At 47.1% G+C, this 20,421-nt stretch overlaps 1 protein-coding gene and 1 pseudogene across 2 annotated transcripts; both read right to left on the bottom strand.

Moving 5' to 3' along the window:
- Nucleotides 1-1,180: 1,180 nt before the first annotated feature.
- Nucleotides 1,181-11,367, bottom strand: hspb7 (heat shock protein family, member 7 (cardiovascular)). The gene is made up of 3 exons (XM_083641586.1): nucleotides 10,845-11,367; nucleotides 4,220-4,344; nucleotides 1,181-2,769 (listed from the first exon to the last, which is right to left on the bottom strand). Exons 1-3 carry the CDS (start codon nucleotides 11,008-11,010, stop codon nucleotides 2,590-2,592), a joined length of 471 nt encoding a protein of 156 aa, XP_083497712.1. The 5' UTR covers nucleotides 11,011-11,367; the 3' UTR covers nucleotides 1,181-2,589.
- LOC310781581 (COP9 signalosome complex subunit 7b pseudogene) lies at nucleotides 8,200-9,012 on the bottom strand (annotated as a pseudogene). The gene has a single exon. The product of its transcript is annotated as a COP9 signalosome complex subunit 7b pseudogene (transcript).
- Nucleotides 11,368-20,421: the final 9,054 nt, after the last annotated feature.

Genomic DNA, 20,421 nt, shown 5'->3' with positions numbered 1-20,421 from the left:
TATGAGTCAAGTGTGATTGCTCCTCTTCATCAAGGAAGCCCTTTCAAAGTGTCCGTGAAGGAAGTCTCTGATCAAAGCCACGTCCAAATCTCTGGTCCAGGACTGCGGTCAGGAGTCTGCAGCCACATCCCTCAGACCTTCACGATTCACTGTAGTAAGACTGTTAAACTCCCCACAGACTGTGGCTGTGGTGACACCCAGTGGTAAGTCAAAGCACTCCACATTAAGATCTTTTCTGAGTGGTTCATTGTTGTGGCTCAACTCATTGTGGTGATATCTTTTTGAAGGAAAGATAGAGCTTGTGGAAGTGAAAGACATTGGGGATGGAACAGACGCTTTGGCTTACTGTCCTTCTATGGAGGGTGATCACTCTCTGGTGGTCAATTATGATTTACTTTACAATTTATACTTTACACTTTATATTTTACTTAGGTTGCTGTACATATTCACCTTCCAGACAGCTTCTAGAAGGAAAAAATGCTTTTAAATTAGCCGTTTGATAAAACTATTTATGAACCTATTAATAAAAATGCTTATAAATGAGCCATTTAAATTAGATGAATTAAATTGACAAATGGAAGACTGATGAATTAATGCTGATTTGCAAAATGCAATTTAAAATGTGCCTTTTTTAATCCATTTTCATATTCTTGCTTATTCATTTTCATATTATTTGTCCTTTGCATAATTAATTTTCACCTTTACTTTACCATTGGACAACTGTTTTACTTAAAGCACAAGCACAATTGTGCCACACTACTGTATACCGGTTAATTAAGTAGGCTACTAACTTGCACCATTTAAATAAATAATTTGCTATATAGACTACATGATGTCACGTTTTTCTAAGTTCTACACCCTACAGGTGTTCAAAAAATATGCGTGTGTTCAGGGACGCATGAAGCTGGGGCGGGAGGAGAACAATGACGCGATGAACGTTGGGGTAGTAGTACCGCAAGAATTTCTATCCACTTTCACCCCTGCATAATAATCATTGCTGTATGCAATGCCAATGCTGTAAACTGATGTAAACTGCACACAAAAAGGGGAAATAGTAATTATAGCCTATTTTGAGTTCCAAGGCACTCTTCAAGCAAAGAAGGAGTAATGGCTCCGACTTGAAACAGAGTGCCAGCTGTCAATCAAACTCAGAGGGTGTTTATTTATGTATTTATTTATTCTCAAAGCAGGAGAGCTTTATTACCACAAAACACTCATATACAATACATACATTATTCATTATCGAGCATTCATGCATTTCAGAGGTGAATTTCAGAATTGAGTTGAATAAAATGGTCATGACTGACATGCCATAACAAAGACATCTCAAACAACTTAACAATGACATAATTTACGGAATGACACTTAATGACAACAGTCATAAACATTCATAAAGCCTCCTTCATGTTCATGACAGGTGTCATGTCATGGTTATGACAGTGTTGTCAGTCTTATGCACACCCCTTCAAATAAAGTGTTACCGACATGTCCTTAATGCACACACAAAAAATACAGTAAGTAAAGATTGTTCACTAACCACTGCACCAAGAGAGCTAGCTCCCTTGGCGGAGCTGATTAACGTGCCTTTATACTGGGGGAGTGAGTTTAACCAACCTACTCGCTACCACTCGGGACTCACGAGGACTCACATTCATTCGGTTACATCTGGATATCTTCGGGAGTTCACTGCATGTCTGAAAAGGGCTATACAGAACAAAGGCCAACACTCAGAGTGCAGAATGTCGAGAAGTGTCGGTGAAGACAGGGAATACAGGAAGTTGCATAGAAAACACAGGAAGTGAGGGAATGAGGGGGTTTGTGGCGGGGAAGCCAGAGGGCTGCGTTCCAATACCCATACTTCTTTCTTGTAGTATGTACTGCCGCTGCCCTCACAAAGTATGGATTGTAGTGTGTAGCATGCATGCAAAATGCATACTATTGGGGCACACTACATCTGTCACACATGAGCTTCCTGAACTCCGACCTCTTGCTCACTTCCGCCGACGTCCGCAGCGCCACATTTTTTTTAATTCAATAAACAAGTCTGGCAATAACAAACAGTACATTATACAAAAAAATCAGACTACCGGTAAGCATTTACAAAATTGGAACAATCAAATAAACAAATTGCTGTTATATTGTAATGTATGTTGTTGTTTCTAATAAACTGATGTGATGATACTTACATGCAGTCTCATTCTTAACAGTATAATAACGTGCATATTTCTGTCAGTGTTTTTATCATAGTTATTGACGTGTTCACGGGTCATGGAGGTGGGCATGGATTATACACGCAGCTCAGTCAGTGCGACGTAACTCCAGTAGGTGGCGGTAATGCACAAAAAGTTGTTTGCCAACCGCCATAAAACATTAGAAGAAGAGGAACTTCCGCTGCGCAAAGGATTGTGGGGAAGTTTGGCTGGAGCAGCATGCATCGATGCATACTCAGAAATAGGAGCTGATGTAGTACAACATCCTGGTACTCTTGGCATACTGCATCATACTATGTATTGGGACATACTAATTCTTTTTTTGCCTACTAAATAGTATGGAAGTATGGGTATTGGAACGGGGCCCAGGTTTGCCTCTCTAGATCTTGATCTCAGTGCGGAAGGTCTGTACGAGCTCGTGTTTGGCAGGGTGCCGGCGCGCCCGCACCGTGAGGGTCCCCTCGGTGCCCAGTGATGACGTCACTGAAGTGGGGTCCACATCCTCAGGTAGTTGGCACTTGTGGGTGAAGGTGTTCATCACCGTACCATCCTGGGCCAGCTGTCAAAGAGGATATTGTATGATGAAAGATGATAGTATTTTGGCTCAAGTCAGAATGAATGGATGCATAGACTTCAGAGGTTCTCAAACATTGTCATGTCACAGACTCTCAAATAGACAGACATTAGGCCACAGACTCCTATTTGATAAGACTAGAAATTGAGCACGCTTTGCGCACACCTTTCTAGCGTCCCTCGCTGGCTTGTTCGCTGAACTGGCAGCGCTCATCTCTACCATGCCTTGTTGGTATATAGGGTGACCAGATCCCAGCAAACCAAATGTGGGACAAAAAGTATGTTTGTGTCGTGTGGGACAATGGGGGACACGTTACCAATGCTGAGTAGGGCTGCAACTAATGATTATTTTCATTATCGATATTAATCTGTTGATTATTTCAGACTAATCGATTAATCGTTTGGTCTATAAAATGGTGAACATTTTTTATAATTTCCCCCCCAAAGCCCAAGATGACATCCTAACATGTCTTCTTTTGTCATACTTCATTCAGTATTTTATTGTAAAACTGCCTACTGTATGTGTGGAGATAATAGTGGTGAGTGAAACCCATGGTGAGAATAGTCCCGATTCCCAATTAGCTCATGTCTTAAAATGACATTTTCTATCATATATAATGGTATTCTTTAATTGGGATAATTAGAGAATGTCGTAAATCTGGGCTAGGATAATTTAATTCACAAGAAATTATCCCATTTAGGGAACGTCTTAAAATGACATCCCCTAATTAATCTGATTAGAGAATGTAATTTTAAGACATTCTGTAAATGGGATAGTTTCTTTTGAATTAAATTAGGATGAAATTTAACTATGGCTCATTTTGCTGGGGAACCCCTTGGAGCCCGCTCAAGGACTCCAGATCCGCCTACCAACACGAGGGTCGCAGGTTCACGCCCCCGCGTTACCTCCGGCTTGGTCGGATTGGCACGATTGGCACGATTGGCTGTGTCTGCGGGCGGGAAGCCGGATTAGGGGTATGTGTCCTGGTTGCTGCACTAGCGCCTCCTCAGGGAACTGGTCGGAATAGCATGATCCTCCCACGTACTACGTCCTGCCGGTGAAGCTCCCCGCTGTCAGGTGAAAAGAAGCGGCTGGCAACTGCGCATGTGTCAGAGGAAGCATGGTGCTAGTCTATGGCTCTCCCCAGATCAGCAGAGGGTGGAGCAGCGACCGGGGCAGCAAGGGGAAAATTGGCCAAGTACAATTGGGGAGAAAATGGGGGGCGAAATAAAAAAATAATAATAAAAAAAGGACTCCAGATCCCACTTTGAGACACGTTGAATTTGAACACAGAAAATACAGTTTTTTATCAGTGGATTCAATCTTTCATTGGTCAAAGCAAATCAGGAGTTCAGTCACAAGAGAGGGAATTAGACCAAAGACAAATGTCTAGCCTTGGTTGGACAATTGTTGTTGTGTTCTGTCTTGTAGTCACCTTTTCTGCACGGACTTCAATCTGGTTGTTGGAGGTGGTGACGATGACGTCCTCAGGGCAGAAGTCTCGGACGTCTACCGTGAACTGGTAGGAATCTCCCAGAGTCTTGATATTTCCAGCTGCACCTGAACACATCACAAGATGAGGACACTTCTCAGACCAGAGGAGGACAAGATAAGGTCTCTGAAGAACTATGATAGCGAGGTACTAAAAGGTAGGTTACTGTGTATGGACTGCTCACCCCTGTGTCTGTGGATAAAGCCTGGGGCAATTTTTAATCTTTGTAAAGATTGTTGTAAATCTTTGTTCAAACGAAATTGCACCAGAAAAGATGTAAAGTTAGATCGGAGGCTTGGATGAATTCAGAAATTCTCAAAGCTATCAAAGTCGGAAATGACACATTCACAAGTTTGAGTAGAAACAGGGATGATGAGCAAAGTCTACAATGATTTTAAAACACTCAGAAATGAGGTAACTAGACTGATAAAGAAAGGCAAGGCAGAGTATTTCAAATGAAAAAAGAACAGAAAATAAGTCAAATCCACAACAGCTGTGGAAGTGCTTGAAACAGATATAGAAACAGGCTGATAACAAAAGCAAAAAACATGAGTCTAGACATAGGAGGCACGCTCGTAAAAGGTCATTTTAATGTAGCGAATACTTTAAATCAGTTTTTCCATACTATAGCAAATGCATTAGTTACTAATTTGCCCAGTCCGACAGACACTGTTGGTGAAAGTCATGTGGAGAGGTGTTATCAACAAAAAGGTGTCCAGGCAGATACGTTTTTGTTTACAAGTGTGTCTGAGGAAGCTGTTCTAAAAAAAAGCTCAAGGCCCTCAACCCTGCTATTAAAGGCAACAGGACAGGACAGAATCCCCACCAGATTCCTGCAGGATGCAGCTGAGGCCATCTCACACGTGGAAGAGGACTCGCACGGCACTTTTGCGTGCCTCTGTCAGCGCTCAAGTCCAGGCAAACCATCACGTACCCCGGCACCAATCTACACCCCTGGTCAGAGGGTGTGGCTCTCGTCTCGGGACATTCCCTTGAGGGTGGAATCCAAGAAGCTTGCACCTCGTTTTATCTGACCTTTTGTCATTGAGCGGGTTGGGAACCCCGCTGCTGTCCGCCTGATACTGCTTGCTTCTCTCCCTCGCATCCACCCTACATTTCACATGTCCCAGGTCAAGCCTGTTCGCTCTATTCCATCGTGCCCCCCAGCGGCGGCTCCCCGACCGCCTCCATTAATCGACGACCACCCTGCCTACACGGTCCATCCACCCTGCCTACATGGTCCATCCACCCTGCCTACATGGTCCACCCTGCCTACACGGTCCACTCCACCCTGCCTACACGGTCCACCCTGCCTACACGGTCCACCCTGCCTACATGGTCCATCCACCCTGCCTACATGGTCCATCCACCCTGCCTACATGGTCCACCCTGCCTACATGGTCCACCCTGCCTACATGGTCCATCCACCAGTAGACCCACCCAGCTTGTGAATAAATGGTGAAGTTGATTTGAAAGTGTTCTCGAATGCCTGTGGCTCAAGTACGGAGGGTGACATGGACTCTGACTTAACATAATGCAGGCTACTTTGGTTACATGACATCATCCCCACCGTGTGTGTGTGTGTGTTGTGTGTGTGGGTGTGTGTGTGTGTGTGTGTGTGTGTGTACCCCGGTCACACGGCAACCATCTGGTCATTCCTTATGCAGGCGTCATCACCATCATTCCCAATGTGTGAAGTCACACTGCTGGCAGTGAGATCGGTATTCCTGCGTGTGCCTTTTTTCATCTTTGGAATATTATCACCAAAGTCAGACCTCAAAAAGATGCTGAAATGTCTGTCTGTCTGTCTGTCTGTCTGTCGTTCTGTCCGGAGTTGTGACACGCACTGTTGCTCCAATCGCGTCCAAATTTGCCAAAACACTTTTCAGGGTTCTGGCATGAATTTGGGGCAGAAAAACTTTCGATGAAGGTCATGTCAATAATGTATTACGAGCACATTCTTAAGACATTATAATGCATTTATAAGCCTTCATAGCAATTTGTATTTTATGCCTTTTGAGTAAATTGTTCTTATATTCCAGCTTCTGTGGCAGCAAGTTGAGATTGGTTTTCTTGGATGAGCAACATGAGATCTAGGGAGCACTTACATGTTCAGTATTTCACACCATTTTTGGCAAAATTGTTCATTCTCTCTCCCAATCGTGGGTTCTTTCTGAATCCTTAATAGTTGGGTCATTTCCAGCAGTTCCGTGACCATGGAAATCGAAGTTTCGTTTCTCAGTTTATTATTGGCTATCCGCTAAGTTGCATATTAAGTTACAATACCTTTAAAATGGTTTATGGACCTTTGGGTTCGAGGAATTCATAATTTATGTTGTTTTGATTATTTGACCTATTTTTGACCTTCAAAAGCAAGATGGCTGCGTGACTTTTCAAAGTTGTTGTAGAGCCCGGTGAAAACGCACACATGCATGCACGCGGATGCACACACGGACCCTCATCATCAGTGATGTCATAAATCCTTCCTTGCAGAGGCTATTATGTAGGACCGGTATTTACCGGCAGTTTGTAAGTGATGTCATCAGTGAGTCATCGGCGATGTCACTCGAGCAATAGTGTGTTGCCAACACTTCTGTCATCACTGATGTCACTTGAACAAATACGATGCCACCAGCAATTATGATGCCACCCTATGCGGACAAGCCTGTCGGGGCAGAAAGCCCCCCCGACTCCTACCTACCAGCCTGCGGCTTGAGACTGGTCTGCCCCAGGGCAACCATTCCCTGTTCCGCCTGGCCCCCGGTAATGACCCTGCTCCAAAACGGCGGATGGCGCTCATGGCCTCCGCATGACTGCTGCCCACAGCGTGGCAGCCAGCTCATCGTGAGCCAGCTTGTCGGTAGCTAGGGGTTCAGTCAGGAACCTTCCTAATCCCAGGCTACAGCTCTACCTCCTGGGGAGGGCGCGCCACTCGCCCCCTCCATGATTAAGACTATGGGCTGAGGGCGCAACTCCTCTCAGCCAAACTTTAAGTATTGGTAGTGGAAACTCACCTAACCTAACGCCGGTTAGCGGTCAGGTTAGGTCACCTAACAGATGGTTTGCATCTGATGGTCCAGACAACCGCCACTGCACTGCTCTCTATTGGCTGAAGGGTCTGGCCACGCCCCAAACAGTGATCAGCCAATCAGCTACTCTGTGATGTAGTCGGTTTACTTTTCATCAAACTTCAAAATGCGCTGCATCGCGAGGTTAGGCCCGAGGGGTAGTCCATGACGGGGTTGAGACAAGTTGCCCTTGTAGGCTTGTCCGAACGGTTTGGCAACTGTAGTCCAAGTTTCCAGTCATACTTATAGCCTTAGCAGCGAAGGATTTATGACATCACGGATAATGTCAGAATATGTTCATGATGATGTCATCGGTGACTTAGAGCAATTGTAATTTCATATAACAATTTTAATTTCAGTGATGTCAGTGATGATGTCATCAGTGATGTCACACGAGCATTTTTATTTTTTACAGGGCTTCGTTTTATTTCCCAACAACAATCTTTAGCTTTATTTTATATTCTACACGTCTCAACTCAAAATACAATGAATACAATGTAACAATCAAATGCATCAAATACATTGCTCTCACATGTCTCGTTGTTGTAAAAAAAAGGGATCAAAAACAACTGATTTCTAAACAGACTGACTGTTATACGTTTGTGTTTTGCTGTGTACTGGGTATTTGAAGGGGAATATATAGAGAGCTGGTAGTCCCACCCGTCACTCCCATCAGCCAGTGTCTGCTTCCGAATCCGTCCAGGTGAGATGAGTGTAAGAGGTGATGAGAAAGTGTCTTGTTGTTGGCGTCTGCATGGCGAGTGGTTGTTACTCAGGCTGTCCTTTAACGTTGCGTCACATTTTGAGTGTATCCATCAGTGCTGGTGTCTCCAGGTCTCTTCCTCCGAAAGACCTTCATTTCAACTTGGACAAGAACCCTCCACTGCCATGCAGCCCTTTCACTTTGGAATTTTTTTTGCCCGGTTGTCGTGGTTCCTGAAAGTAGGCGGGGTCTTGCAGATCAGCTGGGTAGTCTGCGTACTGATTGTAGGCGCCTCCAGCAGATGAAAGGAGCCATCCAGATGACAGAGAAGCGGAGCTGGCCTTTAACATTTTCTGTAGGTTTGAAACCTCCGTTTCCACTTGAACTTTGACCTTCAGCTGGCTCTCTCTGTACTGGTTTGCTCTTGAGACCTGCTCCTCAATGCCGCACAGCACCGCCTCGCAGCCCGTGCACCACTCCTGCAGTGTGTTGACGATGTTCGGGAGCTCGTTGGGCATGAGGTCGCGACCGATACAGCAGTCTACCTCCACCTGCTGGTTCCTCTGGTCCAGCTTGCACTGGATGATGTCACAGTAGACGGCTTCGATCAGCAGGTCCTCCAGCTCACGCACAGTCCTCAGCTCCAGCTGCTGCAGCAGCAGTGAATAGGGCAGGCACTTGAGGTTGGATGCCAAGCTGATAATGGACAAGTGGCGAAGTTTGTTTCTCTGTGCTGGGGTCAAGTCGGGAAGAGAGGCTGCTCTCTCTTTGTAGTCGCAGTAGGTTCCATAGGCGAACAGGTTGAGGAGCTGGTACAGCGGCGCATGAGGGCCCGTCTCCAGCTCTCGGACATTAGGCAGTTCCAGGATGTGGGAGAAGACGTAGAGGCCTGGAGTCTCCAGCAGAGAGTTGACAGCTTGGGCCAGAGCTGAGCCTGACAGAGACAGGAGCTGCTGCACCTCCATCTTCTTGGTTTCTAGTTGATAGCTCTCTCGATTCCCCACTCGCGCAATTGTGATACCATTGGTGATGTTGTCATCGGTGATGTCATCAGTGAGTGATGTCATCGGTGATGTCATCAGTGTTAATGTGATGCATTTGAGCAATTGTGATGTCATCAGTGATGTCACTCCAGCAATTGTGTGGTCTTCTGTGATGGTGTCATCTGTGATGTCATCAGTGATGTAACGTTTTTCTTTTTTTTAAGCAGACCAACTCCGCTCCGATCGGGTTAGGGTTAGTTTATTTATTGCCATGTTTCCCCCCATTAAATGTACACCATGGTTTAAGCAGTGAAAAAGTTTTTGAAAAAGGTAAATTTTATTGTGCTGCTTCGTGGATTATCTAGGCTATGCTGAATTTATCAGAAGACCCTAAAACAATTCAGGCAAAATCTTAAACCATGTTCTATCGATAGATTATGCTTACCAATAATCAGGACAAGGATTGATCTGTTCAATAATAAGATAGAAGAGCAAAACAAACATCCAAGCACCTTCAAATCTCCATAAACATTTATTGAAATGTGATCTGTAACGTCACGTTATATAATAGAGCCCAAGAGAGGCAGTGCTGTATGTTGTCCAGCCAAGGTGGCTTGACATTAGCTGACTGGTCGGCGAGCCCCCGGTCCGGGCGGGTCCTCTAAAATTCACTATATCCCAGGCAGCATGTGTCTTACTGATGACATCATCTGGCTGCCTGGCCACCCTGGCCAGGGTTGTGAGTCAGTCAGCCAGTCAGCCAGTCAGTCAGTCAGTCAGTCAATGTGGGATTTATGACATCACTAATGATGTAATTGAAGGAGGACTTATGATGACATCATCGTGTTTTGGTCTCTGATCTCTAATGATGGACAATTTGTCCTCAGGGTTGTCAGTCAATCAGTCAGCTTCAGACAGAGCCAGATCTGCCTGGCCAAAACGAGAGAACAGAAAACAACTACCTTGATTTGTGGAAAAGTCCAGTCTCACCATACCTTTTCTAAGTTTTTCACATTTGTTTTGCCCCATCAAAGTCCATCTTGTTTAGATTCCTGCTCTCTCTCTCACACACACACACACACACGCACACGCACACGCACACACGCGCACGCGCACACACACACACACACACACACACACACACACGCACACGCACACGCACACGCGCGCACGCGCACGCGCACGCGCACACACACACACACACACACACACACACACACACACACACACACACACACACACACACTTGCCTTTTATATACTCATCTAAGCAATTGTGTCACTTCAAACCACGGTTACACTTTTACCACCGCTTTATGGACAAAAGTGTCGCACACACTGAACCTGCCGAACAGAGATCCATCTACTGTACAGTCAAAGCTGTCACATCAATCTGTGGGCAGTGTTGTAATCAACTATATCTCCAGTGCAAGTCGAGTCTGGAGTCCTTAGTGTTCGAGTCAGAGTTCAATCAACAAGCCCGAGTCCTCGTCTCCAACTTCCAAGTCCGAATGCATGAATGTTCGTGTCCAACTCCGAGTCATCTGTCCTCTTCCACGTCCAGTCACGAGTCCTGAAGATTAGTACAGGACTCGAGTAACTACAACACTGCTGTCTGTGGTGTCTGTCACTTTGATCACTACTTTAAAGGCCATGCAATGCGATTGGTGTGCCATGGGCTACAGACAGACAAACAAGGATTGAACATCTGACCAAACATCTCCAAACAAGGACAGACAGCCATGGCACACCAAACAAACATCTGTGTTTATTGTAGAATGTTCGATTGGTGTGCCATGGGCATTTTAGACTTACTGGAGAATCCCAAGGCATCGCTCCCCGGCCTCAGGAAGGAGCCAAAGTCCTCGGCGAACAGTCCTCGGCTCTTCTCCATGTGTGGGTTCCCGGAGGAGGAGGAGGACGAAGACGTCTGGTGGAAACTCCGCTCCGATCGGTAGGCAGAGGAGTTGGTCAGACTCATGGATGGCCCCAGGCAGAGGAGAGAGAGAGAGGAGAGACCAGAGGAGGACAGAGAGGGGAGAGACCAAGGCAGAGCAGGAGAGGAAAGACCAGAGGAGAGAGAGATGAGAGACCAATGCAGAGGAGGGGAGAGAGAGATGAGAGACCAGGGGAGGCCCAAGGCAGAGGAGGAGAGAGAGAGAGGAGAGACCAGAGGAGGCCCAAGGCAGAGGAGGAGGAGGAGAGGAGACCAGGGAAGCGGAGGGGGCAGTCACTTTAGTGTGAGGCTTAGCTTCGTTCGCCCTCTCTCTCTCTCTGCTATGTGTTGTTGGTTATGCCTGCTTATGTCAGATGCTTTCCCTATGACCTCTTCCCACTGCCTTCAGTATACTGTATGTGTCTGTGACTGTAGCCACACCCCCACTGCTCTTATATATATTGTGTGTGTGTGTGTGTGTGTGTGTGTGTGTGTGTGTGTGTGTGTGTGTGTGTGTGTGTGTGTGTGTGTGTGTGTGTGGGAGGGGGGGGGGGCGGTTGGTGAGCATGTGTGCGCATAGCTCATTGCATTTTGGAAAGGGTAATAATGAGCTATATTTATCACGAGACACATACAGAGACAGAGAAAGAGAGAGAGAGAGGGGGGGGGGGGTCTGTGGTCGAGACACATACAGAGAGAGAGGAAGAGAGAGGGGGCGTCTGTGGTCGAGACATACAGAGAGAGCGAGATGGGGGGTGGGAGTCTGTGGTTGAGACACAGAGAGAGAGAGGGAGGGCTCTGTGGTCGGAAAAGTTGTGGCCGATGAAAGGCTTGAGGTGAAGAGAGGGACAGAGAGAGTGGATTTGATAGAGAGAGGTAGAGAAAGAGAGGAGGGGTGGAGGGGTTAACAGTTGTCATTCCAGACACACCATCCCTGAAATAGCTTTCCTCTCTTCTCTCCGTCTCTGCCTGTTTCCTCTCCTCGCTTAACATTGGCCGCTACGCCTTCACGCTGAAATGGGATCCTCGGGTTAATGGGCACCGCGTCCAATTGTTTCTGCATTGTGATGAAAATCTATAATATAGATTATGTTCTGTAGCCTCAGGTTCATTTGCGAGAGCGACGCGTTTTAGGCCCCGTTTTCAACCAAAATCCCAATTGGATCTGTGTGTTTATTCAGTTATTGAATTGGATCTAGGTGCTTCTGTAAAATGTTCAAATCACAACAGCGTGCCCGAATAGTTGGCTGGAAAAAGGCATTTTCTTGATCAAGTCAGGAGAGCGGGTTGCAAAGTGAGAGAGGAATGTTGCTTCTTATCTGGGGGAGAAGTGGAGGGCAAAACAAAGATGGAAAGAATGTGGTTGAACACAAAGCCGTGAGGGGGGAGCAGTGTGGCTTAGTGACATTGCTTCCAGAGGATTAGCTATTAATATCTGTACAGGGAACACACAACACATCGCAATGAGAAAACACTCACTGCTGTCCTATGTAGTTGGTGTTGCTGATGACTCGTCCAATCAAATCCATGTATGGACACAACCCAGTCTCACTGGCGAGGCGTCAAAATGCATCGATTTGTCACGGCCCCTCGCGTCATTATTGCCAACGTGAAAGTACCTTACCATAATATGCAGAGCGCCGTTGAACGTAAGGACAGTTTGAGGTTGAAGTAGGTGAATGTCGTACTAGGGAGAAGGGTGGGAGTGGAAGACCCATAGTGTCTAGGGAGAAGGGTGGGAGTGGAAGACCCATAGGGAGAAAGGTGGGAGTGGAAGACCCATAGCATCTAGGGAGAACGGTGGTAGTGGAAGACCCATAGGGAGAACGGTGGGAGTGGAAGACCCATAGCATGGAGAAGGGTGGGAGTGGAAGACCCAGGGAGAAGGGTGGGAGTGGAAGACCCATAGCGTCTAGGGAGAAGGGTGGGAGTGGAAGACCCATAGGGAGAAAGGTGGGAGTGGAAGACCCATAGCATCTAGGGAGAAGGGTGGGAGTGGAAGACCCATAGGGAGAAAGGTGGGAGTGGAAGACCCATAGCGTCTAGGGAGAAGGGTGGGAGTGGAAGACCCATAGCGTCTAGGGAGAAGGGTGGGAGTGGAAGACCCATAGGGAGAAAGGTGGGAGTGGAAGACCCATAGCATCTAGGGAGAAGGGTGGGAGTGGAAGACCCATAGGGAGAAAGGTGGGAGTGGAAGACCCATAGCGTCTAGGGAGAAGGGTGGGAGTGGAAGACCCAGGGAGAAGGGTGGGAGTGGAAGACCCAGGGAGAAGGGTGGGAGTGGAAGACCCAGGGAGAAGGGTGGGAGTGGAAGACCCATAGGGAGAAGGGTGGGAGTGGAAGACCCATAGGGAGAAGGGTGGGAGTGGAAGACCCATAGGGAGAAGGGTGGTAGTGCAAGACCCATAGCGTCTAGGGAGAAGGGTGAGAGTGGAAGACCCATAGGGAGAAGGGTGGGAGTGGAAGACCCATAGGGAGAAGGGTGGTAGTGGAAGACCCATAGCGTCTAGGGAGAAGGGTGGTAGTGGAAGACCCATAGCATCTAGGGAGAAGGGTGGGAGTGGAAGACCCATAGCATCTAGGGAGAAGGGTGGTAGTGGAAGACCCATAGCATCTAGGGAGAAGGGTGGTAGTGGAAGACCCATAGCGTCTAGGGAGAAGGGTGGGAGTGGAAGACCCATAGCGTTCCCAACTTGTAACATTTTCGTCACGTGAGACCTGGTTTCGAATCCTGACCCTAACCCCAACCAAGTTGCTTTTGTAACTAAAAGTTGCTTTTGTTGCCTAAATATAAGGTTATTTTATTTGCCTGAACTCAACCAAGACTTACCCAGCGATTCAAGCCATGGCTCCCGCGGAGCGTTACCAGGCCGAACCGGGCCAGTAGCTGCGATTCACGGCTGGTGTCGGTGCAATTTCGGCTAGCCTAACAGATCGGCTCGGGCACGCATTGTGATCGGCTCTTGCCTGTACGTCGGGCACGTGGGATTAATGTGGGCAAAATGTCCGTCAGCTTTACATTAGCTAACAAGCTAAGCTACTGATGTTATCAGACATTTGGAAACATTCATATATTTATCATACAAAGATTTAATGATCATGATTCAAGTGTTACAGGACCATTTCTCATAAACATGAGCCTTACTTTTTGAAAATAAATGTTTGGACCCCGAGCCGAGCACATCAGGTATGGGCGAGCCGACGTGGTAGGGCGAGTAGATCCGGTACCTACACCAGCTAAAAAAAAAGCAGGAAGAGAGAGGCGCTCGGCGCTCCGCCTCTCTTCCTGCTTATTTGCCGTGCTTGCATAAAGAAAGCAGGGAGAGGCGTGTCTGTGCTAGAGGAAGGTGTGCATCCTAATATACCGTGGTAAATCAGTGTATTTTGACGCACTGGGAATAACAACCTGTTGATGGACACAGTCAGTATCTATCATTACAAAATGAGGAAATGTGTTCTTTTTTCAAATGGCAGCTATCACTCATAAGAGTACAGCCTATAAATTATAGACACCACAACCGCATTCCCATAGACAATGTATAGACATCCATGATCCACTGGTGATATGAATTTAGTGCAGTCCACTCTTAAGACCCTGCAGTTTCCATCATTTCCTTTGAAGCCACAAATAAAAGGATGCCCAGTTTGCTAAGTGACAGCACACAGGCACACGTGCGTCAGTCCCATCAGTGTAAACCACTCAGCTCCCTGCTGATGGTCTAAATGCAGCCCAGCAACTCACCACCTGCCTGCCAAGGAGCCCAGAGGACCACCCCTCTCCTCCCCTTCCCCAGTAACATAGGGTTAGACTCCCCTCCCCCAGTAACATGCAGTGGGTCGCAATTGGCCCAATCTGGGCGTTCGGAGGTCTGTTATTTCATAATAAAATCTGCTGTCTCATATAAGAGATTGCTTTTTCTCCTCTGATCATATACGTACATACAGTCTACCTCCTACTAGTCTCGCTGGCCAGCCTCCTCTCCCTTCCGTCCGAGGAGTCTGGCGCCGCAGGTCTCCATAGTGGGATTGCGATGGGCGGCGCTTAGCGGCAGTGCCCTTGGAAAATAGTTTCCAACAATCCAATTTGCCGTTTTCAGCGTGTAGCAACGAGCTAGCGTGTCGGTTTCTGCCGTTAGCTTGCTAGCTAGTTAGCGTTGTTGTTTTCACTGCGGCGGCAGGGCACTATTTACAGCGACACACAGGGAGGAGGGAGCGGAAGCCGCTCTGATTGACATGGTCGGAGCCAATGACAGAGTTTGTAATAAGCCGGCAGCGGACATCCGGCTGCCACCGAAACAGTCGCTCCAATGGGAGAGCAGCTGTAGAGCAGGGGAGGGTTTATCCCAGTTATGGAGACCTGCGTCGCCAGACTCCTCGGACGGAAGGGAGAGGAGGCTGGCCAGCGAGACTAACCTCCTACTGGTCCTCCAACACCACTTGCAGAACACCTGGTGCTGGAAGTGGTGTTGGAGGACCAGTAATAGGTGCTCTTCCCTCTGGTCTCATGAATATATCCCCAATGCCCCAGGGCAGAGACAGAGACTCTGTCCTGTGAGTGAGCACCGTTCCTTCAGTTAAACCGAGGTCCTGACTCTCTGTGTTCAATAAAGATCCCATCGGCACTCTTCGCAAGAGTAGGAGTGTAACCCTGGCTGGTGCCCAGTCTAAATTCCCACACAGGCCGTCCTTCCATCATGGCCACCTAATCATCCCCCTATCAGTGTTGTTGGTTGTTGATTGTGCCAATTAGATAACAACTACATGTTGTTCAATAACTAATTTGCATTAGTTTAAGGAGCAGGACAGGAATACATGGATTATAAGAACAGCAACAGAGAGGGAGGAGCGAATCTGATGCAGCTGTCTGTAATCACTGTTGTCTCGCCAGTGACATTGAGTGACCCCAGTGTGTGTGTGTGTGTGTGTATGTGTGTGTGTGTATGTGTGTGTGTGGGGTGGGCACAGCTGCTGTGTGTTACATAATGTTGCCAGACAGAGGGGAAAATCCTACGTCAGAGGGCTGAGAGGGCTGAGGCTGATCCCGCCTCACCTTATTGATGAGTTTATTAGTATTTTTATAGTATTATTTATTTGTATAAGTAGATTCATGTTTACAACTTGTTTTTAATGTAAATATGTTTCTATAGGAATTACGAGCTGAGGTAGCTGCAGCTGGACTGCATATGTCACAGCTTTTTCTCTTACCAGAATATTTTACTCTATATGCCTTCACTTTATGTTAGGTACATCATGTACATTCAGTGATGTTTGGATACAAATTGGCGCCAACCTCAAACTATCCAATCAGAGAAAAGTTGACATTTTCTGGCAAACGGAAGGTCAGATCGCGATGCCTACAAAGGACTTTATGTATTTTTTCACCCCGAATCCAATGCCGCCATGAGTCTCTACGAGTTACGGTTGTGGAGATACATCCGCCCTGCATGCAGGACTACAGGAGAGAGATAGAGGACAGCGGGGGGTTGGGGGTTTCAAGTCACTGATCAAACACTCTATTTCAGTGATTGCTGTCAGAATATACTGTAGAGCCATTTAACACTTATTTTAACACAAAAACATCACTGAATATACCTTTAACTTACATCATGCACATTTGGATTGTAAATTCCTATTTATCACTCAGGACCTTCTAATTCATGTCTCTATCTATATTCCATCTCTCGATTTGTCTTCAGACTATTGATGTGACCGCTATGCTGCATACTTACTGTACACCAAGTCACATTCCTCCTATGTAATCTGATTACCTATAGTGGTGATAAAAGTTATTCTGATTCTCTCATTCTCATTCTGAAGACACAACCATTCACTGACGTTCATGTGGAAGTCATCTTGTAAAAAGTGATACTTCTCTACTTGTTTAGCCTGGTCTTCAGCCCCTAGGAATCCAGCTTTTCAGAACTCTTTGAATCTGCACAGCGATTAATTCACATTCATATCAGAACATGACAGCATGATGGCGCCTGATGGCTCATGTACAGAACATGACAGCATGGTGCCTGATGGCTCATGTACAGAACATGACAGCATGGTGCCTGATGGCTCATGTACAGAACATGACAGCATGGTGCCTGATGGCTCATGTACAGAACATGACAGCATGATGGTGCCTGATGGCTCATGTACAGAACATGACAGCATGGCGCCTGATGGCTCATGTACAGAACATGACAGCATGATGGTGCCTGATGGCTCATGTACAGAACATGACAGCATGGCGCCTGATGGCTCATGTACAGAACATGACAGCATGGTGCCTGATGGCTCATGTACAGAACATGACAGCATGGTGCCTGATGGCTCATGTACAGAACATGACAGCATGGTGCCTGATGGCTCATGTACAGAACATGACAGCATGGTGCCTGATGGCTCATGTACAGAACATGACAGCATGGTGCCTGATGGCTCATGTACAGAACATGACAGCATGGTGCCTGATGGCTCATGTACAGAACATGACAGCATGGTGCCTGATGGCTCATGTACAGAACATGACAGCATGGTGCCTGATGGCTCATGTACAGAACATGACAGCATGATGGCGCCTGATGGCTCATGTACAGAACATGACAGCATGGTGCCTGATGGCTCATGTACAGAACATGACAGCATGGTGCCTGATGGCTCATGTACAGAACATGACAGCATGGTGCCTGATGGCTCATGTACAGAACATGACAGCATGATGCCTGATGGCTCATGTACAGAACATGACAGCATGATGCCTGATGGCTCATGTACAGAACATGACAGCATGGTGCCTGATGGCTCATGTACAGAACATGACAGCATGGTGCCTGATGGCTCATGTACAGAACATGACAGCATGATGGCGCCTGATGGCTCATGTACAGAACATGACAGCATGATGGCGCCTGATGGCTCATGTACAGAACATGACAGCATGATGGTGCCTGATGGCTCATGTACAGAACATGACAGCATGGTGCCTGATGGCTCATGTACAGAACATGACAGCATGATGGCGCCTGATGGCTCATGTACAGAACATGACAGCATGGTGCCTGATGGCTCATGTACAGAACATGACAGCATGATAGTGCCTGATGGCTCATGTACAGAACATGACAGCATAGCGCCTGATGGCTCATGTACAGAACATGACAGCATGGTGCCTGATGGCTCATGTACAGAACATGACAGCATAGCGCCTGATGGCTCATGTACAGAACATGACAGCATGGTGCCTGATGGCTCATGTACAGAACATGACAGCATGGTGCCTGATGGCTCATGTACAGAACATGACAGCATGGTGCCTGATGGCTCATGTACAGAACATGACAGCATGGTGCCTGATGGCTCATGTACAGAACATGACAGCATAGCGCCTGATGGCTCATGTACAGAACATGACAGCATGGTGCCTGATGGCTCATGTACAGAACATGACAGCATAGCGCCTGATGGCTCATGTACAGAACATGACAGCATGGTGCCTGATGGCTCATGTACAGAACATGACAGCATGGTGCCTGATGGCTCATGTACAGAACATGACAGCATGGTGCCTGATGGCTCATGTACAGAACATGACAGCATGGTGCCTGATGGCTCATGTACAGAACATGACAGCATGGTGCCTGATGGCTCATGTACAGAACATGACAGCATGGTGCCTGATGGCTCATGTACAGAACATGACAGCATGATGGTGCCTGATGGCTCATGTACAGAACATGACAGCATGATGGTGCCTGATGGCTCATGTACAGAACATGACAGCATGGTGCCTGATGGCTCATGTACAGAACATGACAGCATAGCGCCTGATGGCTCATGTACAGAACATGACAGCATGGTGCCTGATGGCTCATGTACAGAACATGACAGCATGGTGCCTGATGGCTCATGTACAGAACATGACAGCATGGTGCCTGATGGCTCATGTACAGAACATGACAGCATGATGGTGCCTGATGGCTCATGTACAGAACATGACAGCATGATGGTGCCTGATGGCTCATGTACAGAACATGACAGCATGGTGCCTGATGGCTCATGTACAGAACATGACAGCATGGTGCCTGATGGCTCATGTACAGAACATGACAGCATGGTGCCTGATGGCTCATGTACAGAACATGACAGCATGATGGTGCCTGATGGCTCATGTACAGAACATGACAGCATGGTGCCTGATGGCTCATGTACAGAACATGACAGCATGGTGCCTGATGGCTCATGTACAGAACATGACAGCATGGTGCCTGATGGCTCATGTACAGAACATGACAGCATAGCGCCTGATGGCTCATGTACAGAACATGACAGCATGGTGCCTGATGGCTCATGTACAGAACATGACAGCATAGCGCCTGATGGCGCCATGACAAAACTGACAATGCAACCTTCCATGTTTCAGCTCTGAACCCAGAGGTCCTCTGCACTGATGACTGTTTCATATGAGAGTGAAGTCAAGTAACCTGCTGCAGCCTCTTGAGGTTCCTATTAATTATGTTGTGCTGTTTCCATGGAAACACGTTTTTATATTGAGAAAACTAGAAGGTGCCCGTGCGTGGGTACGTGCATGTGCGTGCGTGCGTGCGTGCGTGTACGTGTGTGTGTGTGTGTGTGTGTGTGTGAGAGAGAAGGAGAGAGTGTGTGTGTGTGTGTGTGTGTGTGTGTGTGTGTGTGTGTGTGTGTGTGTGTTGTTGACGCTCATAGCAGCCAGATTTAAAATCTAATTGAGACCCTCCAGGGGGGAGGTGTAACTGAGCGTGGAATGAGGGAAATAAACATTAACTAACTCTGAGGGCTCATGGATCAGAACAATGATTAGCTTCACCTTGAGGAGGTTCTATTATTATTCAAATATATCCTGATTTTGAAAGCTGGAAACCAGAAACGACACTCTCATTCTCCTACAAAGTGCTCTAGGCTGCCTTCACAGCATTCAGTGTTGTTTCATGTTGAATGTCCCAGCAATGCCATCTATTCATGTGCATAGCCTCAACATTCTGATCACACTGTTAGTGTACACTGCCCTCATGGTAACACTGACTGCGTTTACATGGACTTGAGTATCCCGGTTATGAGGCTTATCCTGCTTTTGATCATATTCAGGACATGGCGTTTACATTGAACAACACAGAGAAAACTGGTTATTCATATCTCTGTATACATGATAAGTATCCCAGTGTTATGCCGAGTTTTGCACCCCCGCTGCCAAATGCATCCCCACCTCACAGGAGCATATTGTAATGATTTATACAGAAACTTAACTGTTTAAAAATTGTCTGGGTAGACGTGACCTTCAGGCCAGTGGGTCTGTCTGTCCTGGCTCATGGAGACGGACATTGATGCATAAAATCCATGCCCAGGTGACTTCCATACTTGGGGCTCTCTTCTGGCTCATGGAGGCTGACGTTGGTGCTTAAAATCCGGCTACAGGTGACCTCGAGACCTGGG

The sequence above is a fragment of the Poromitra crassiceps genome, assembly GCF_964638095.1.
Source record: "Poromitra crassiceps genome assembly, chromosome: 8".
NCBI classification, from domain to species: Eukaryota; Metazoa; Chordata; class Actinopteri; order Beryciformes; family Melamphaidae; genus Poromitra; species Poromitra crassiceps.
The sequence above is the reverse complement of the archived record's forward strand: the minus strand, read 5'-3'. Positions and strand labels throughout refer to the sequence as shown.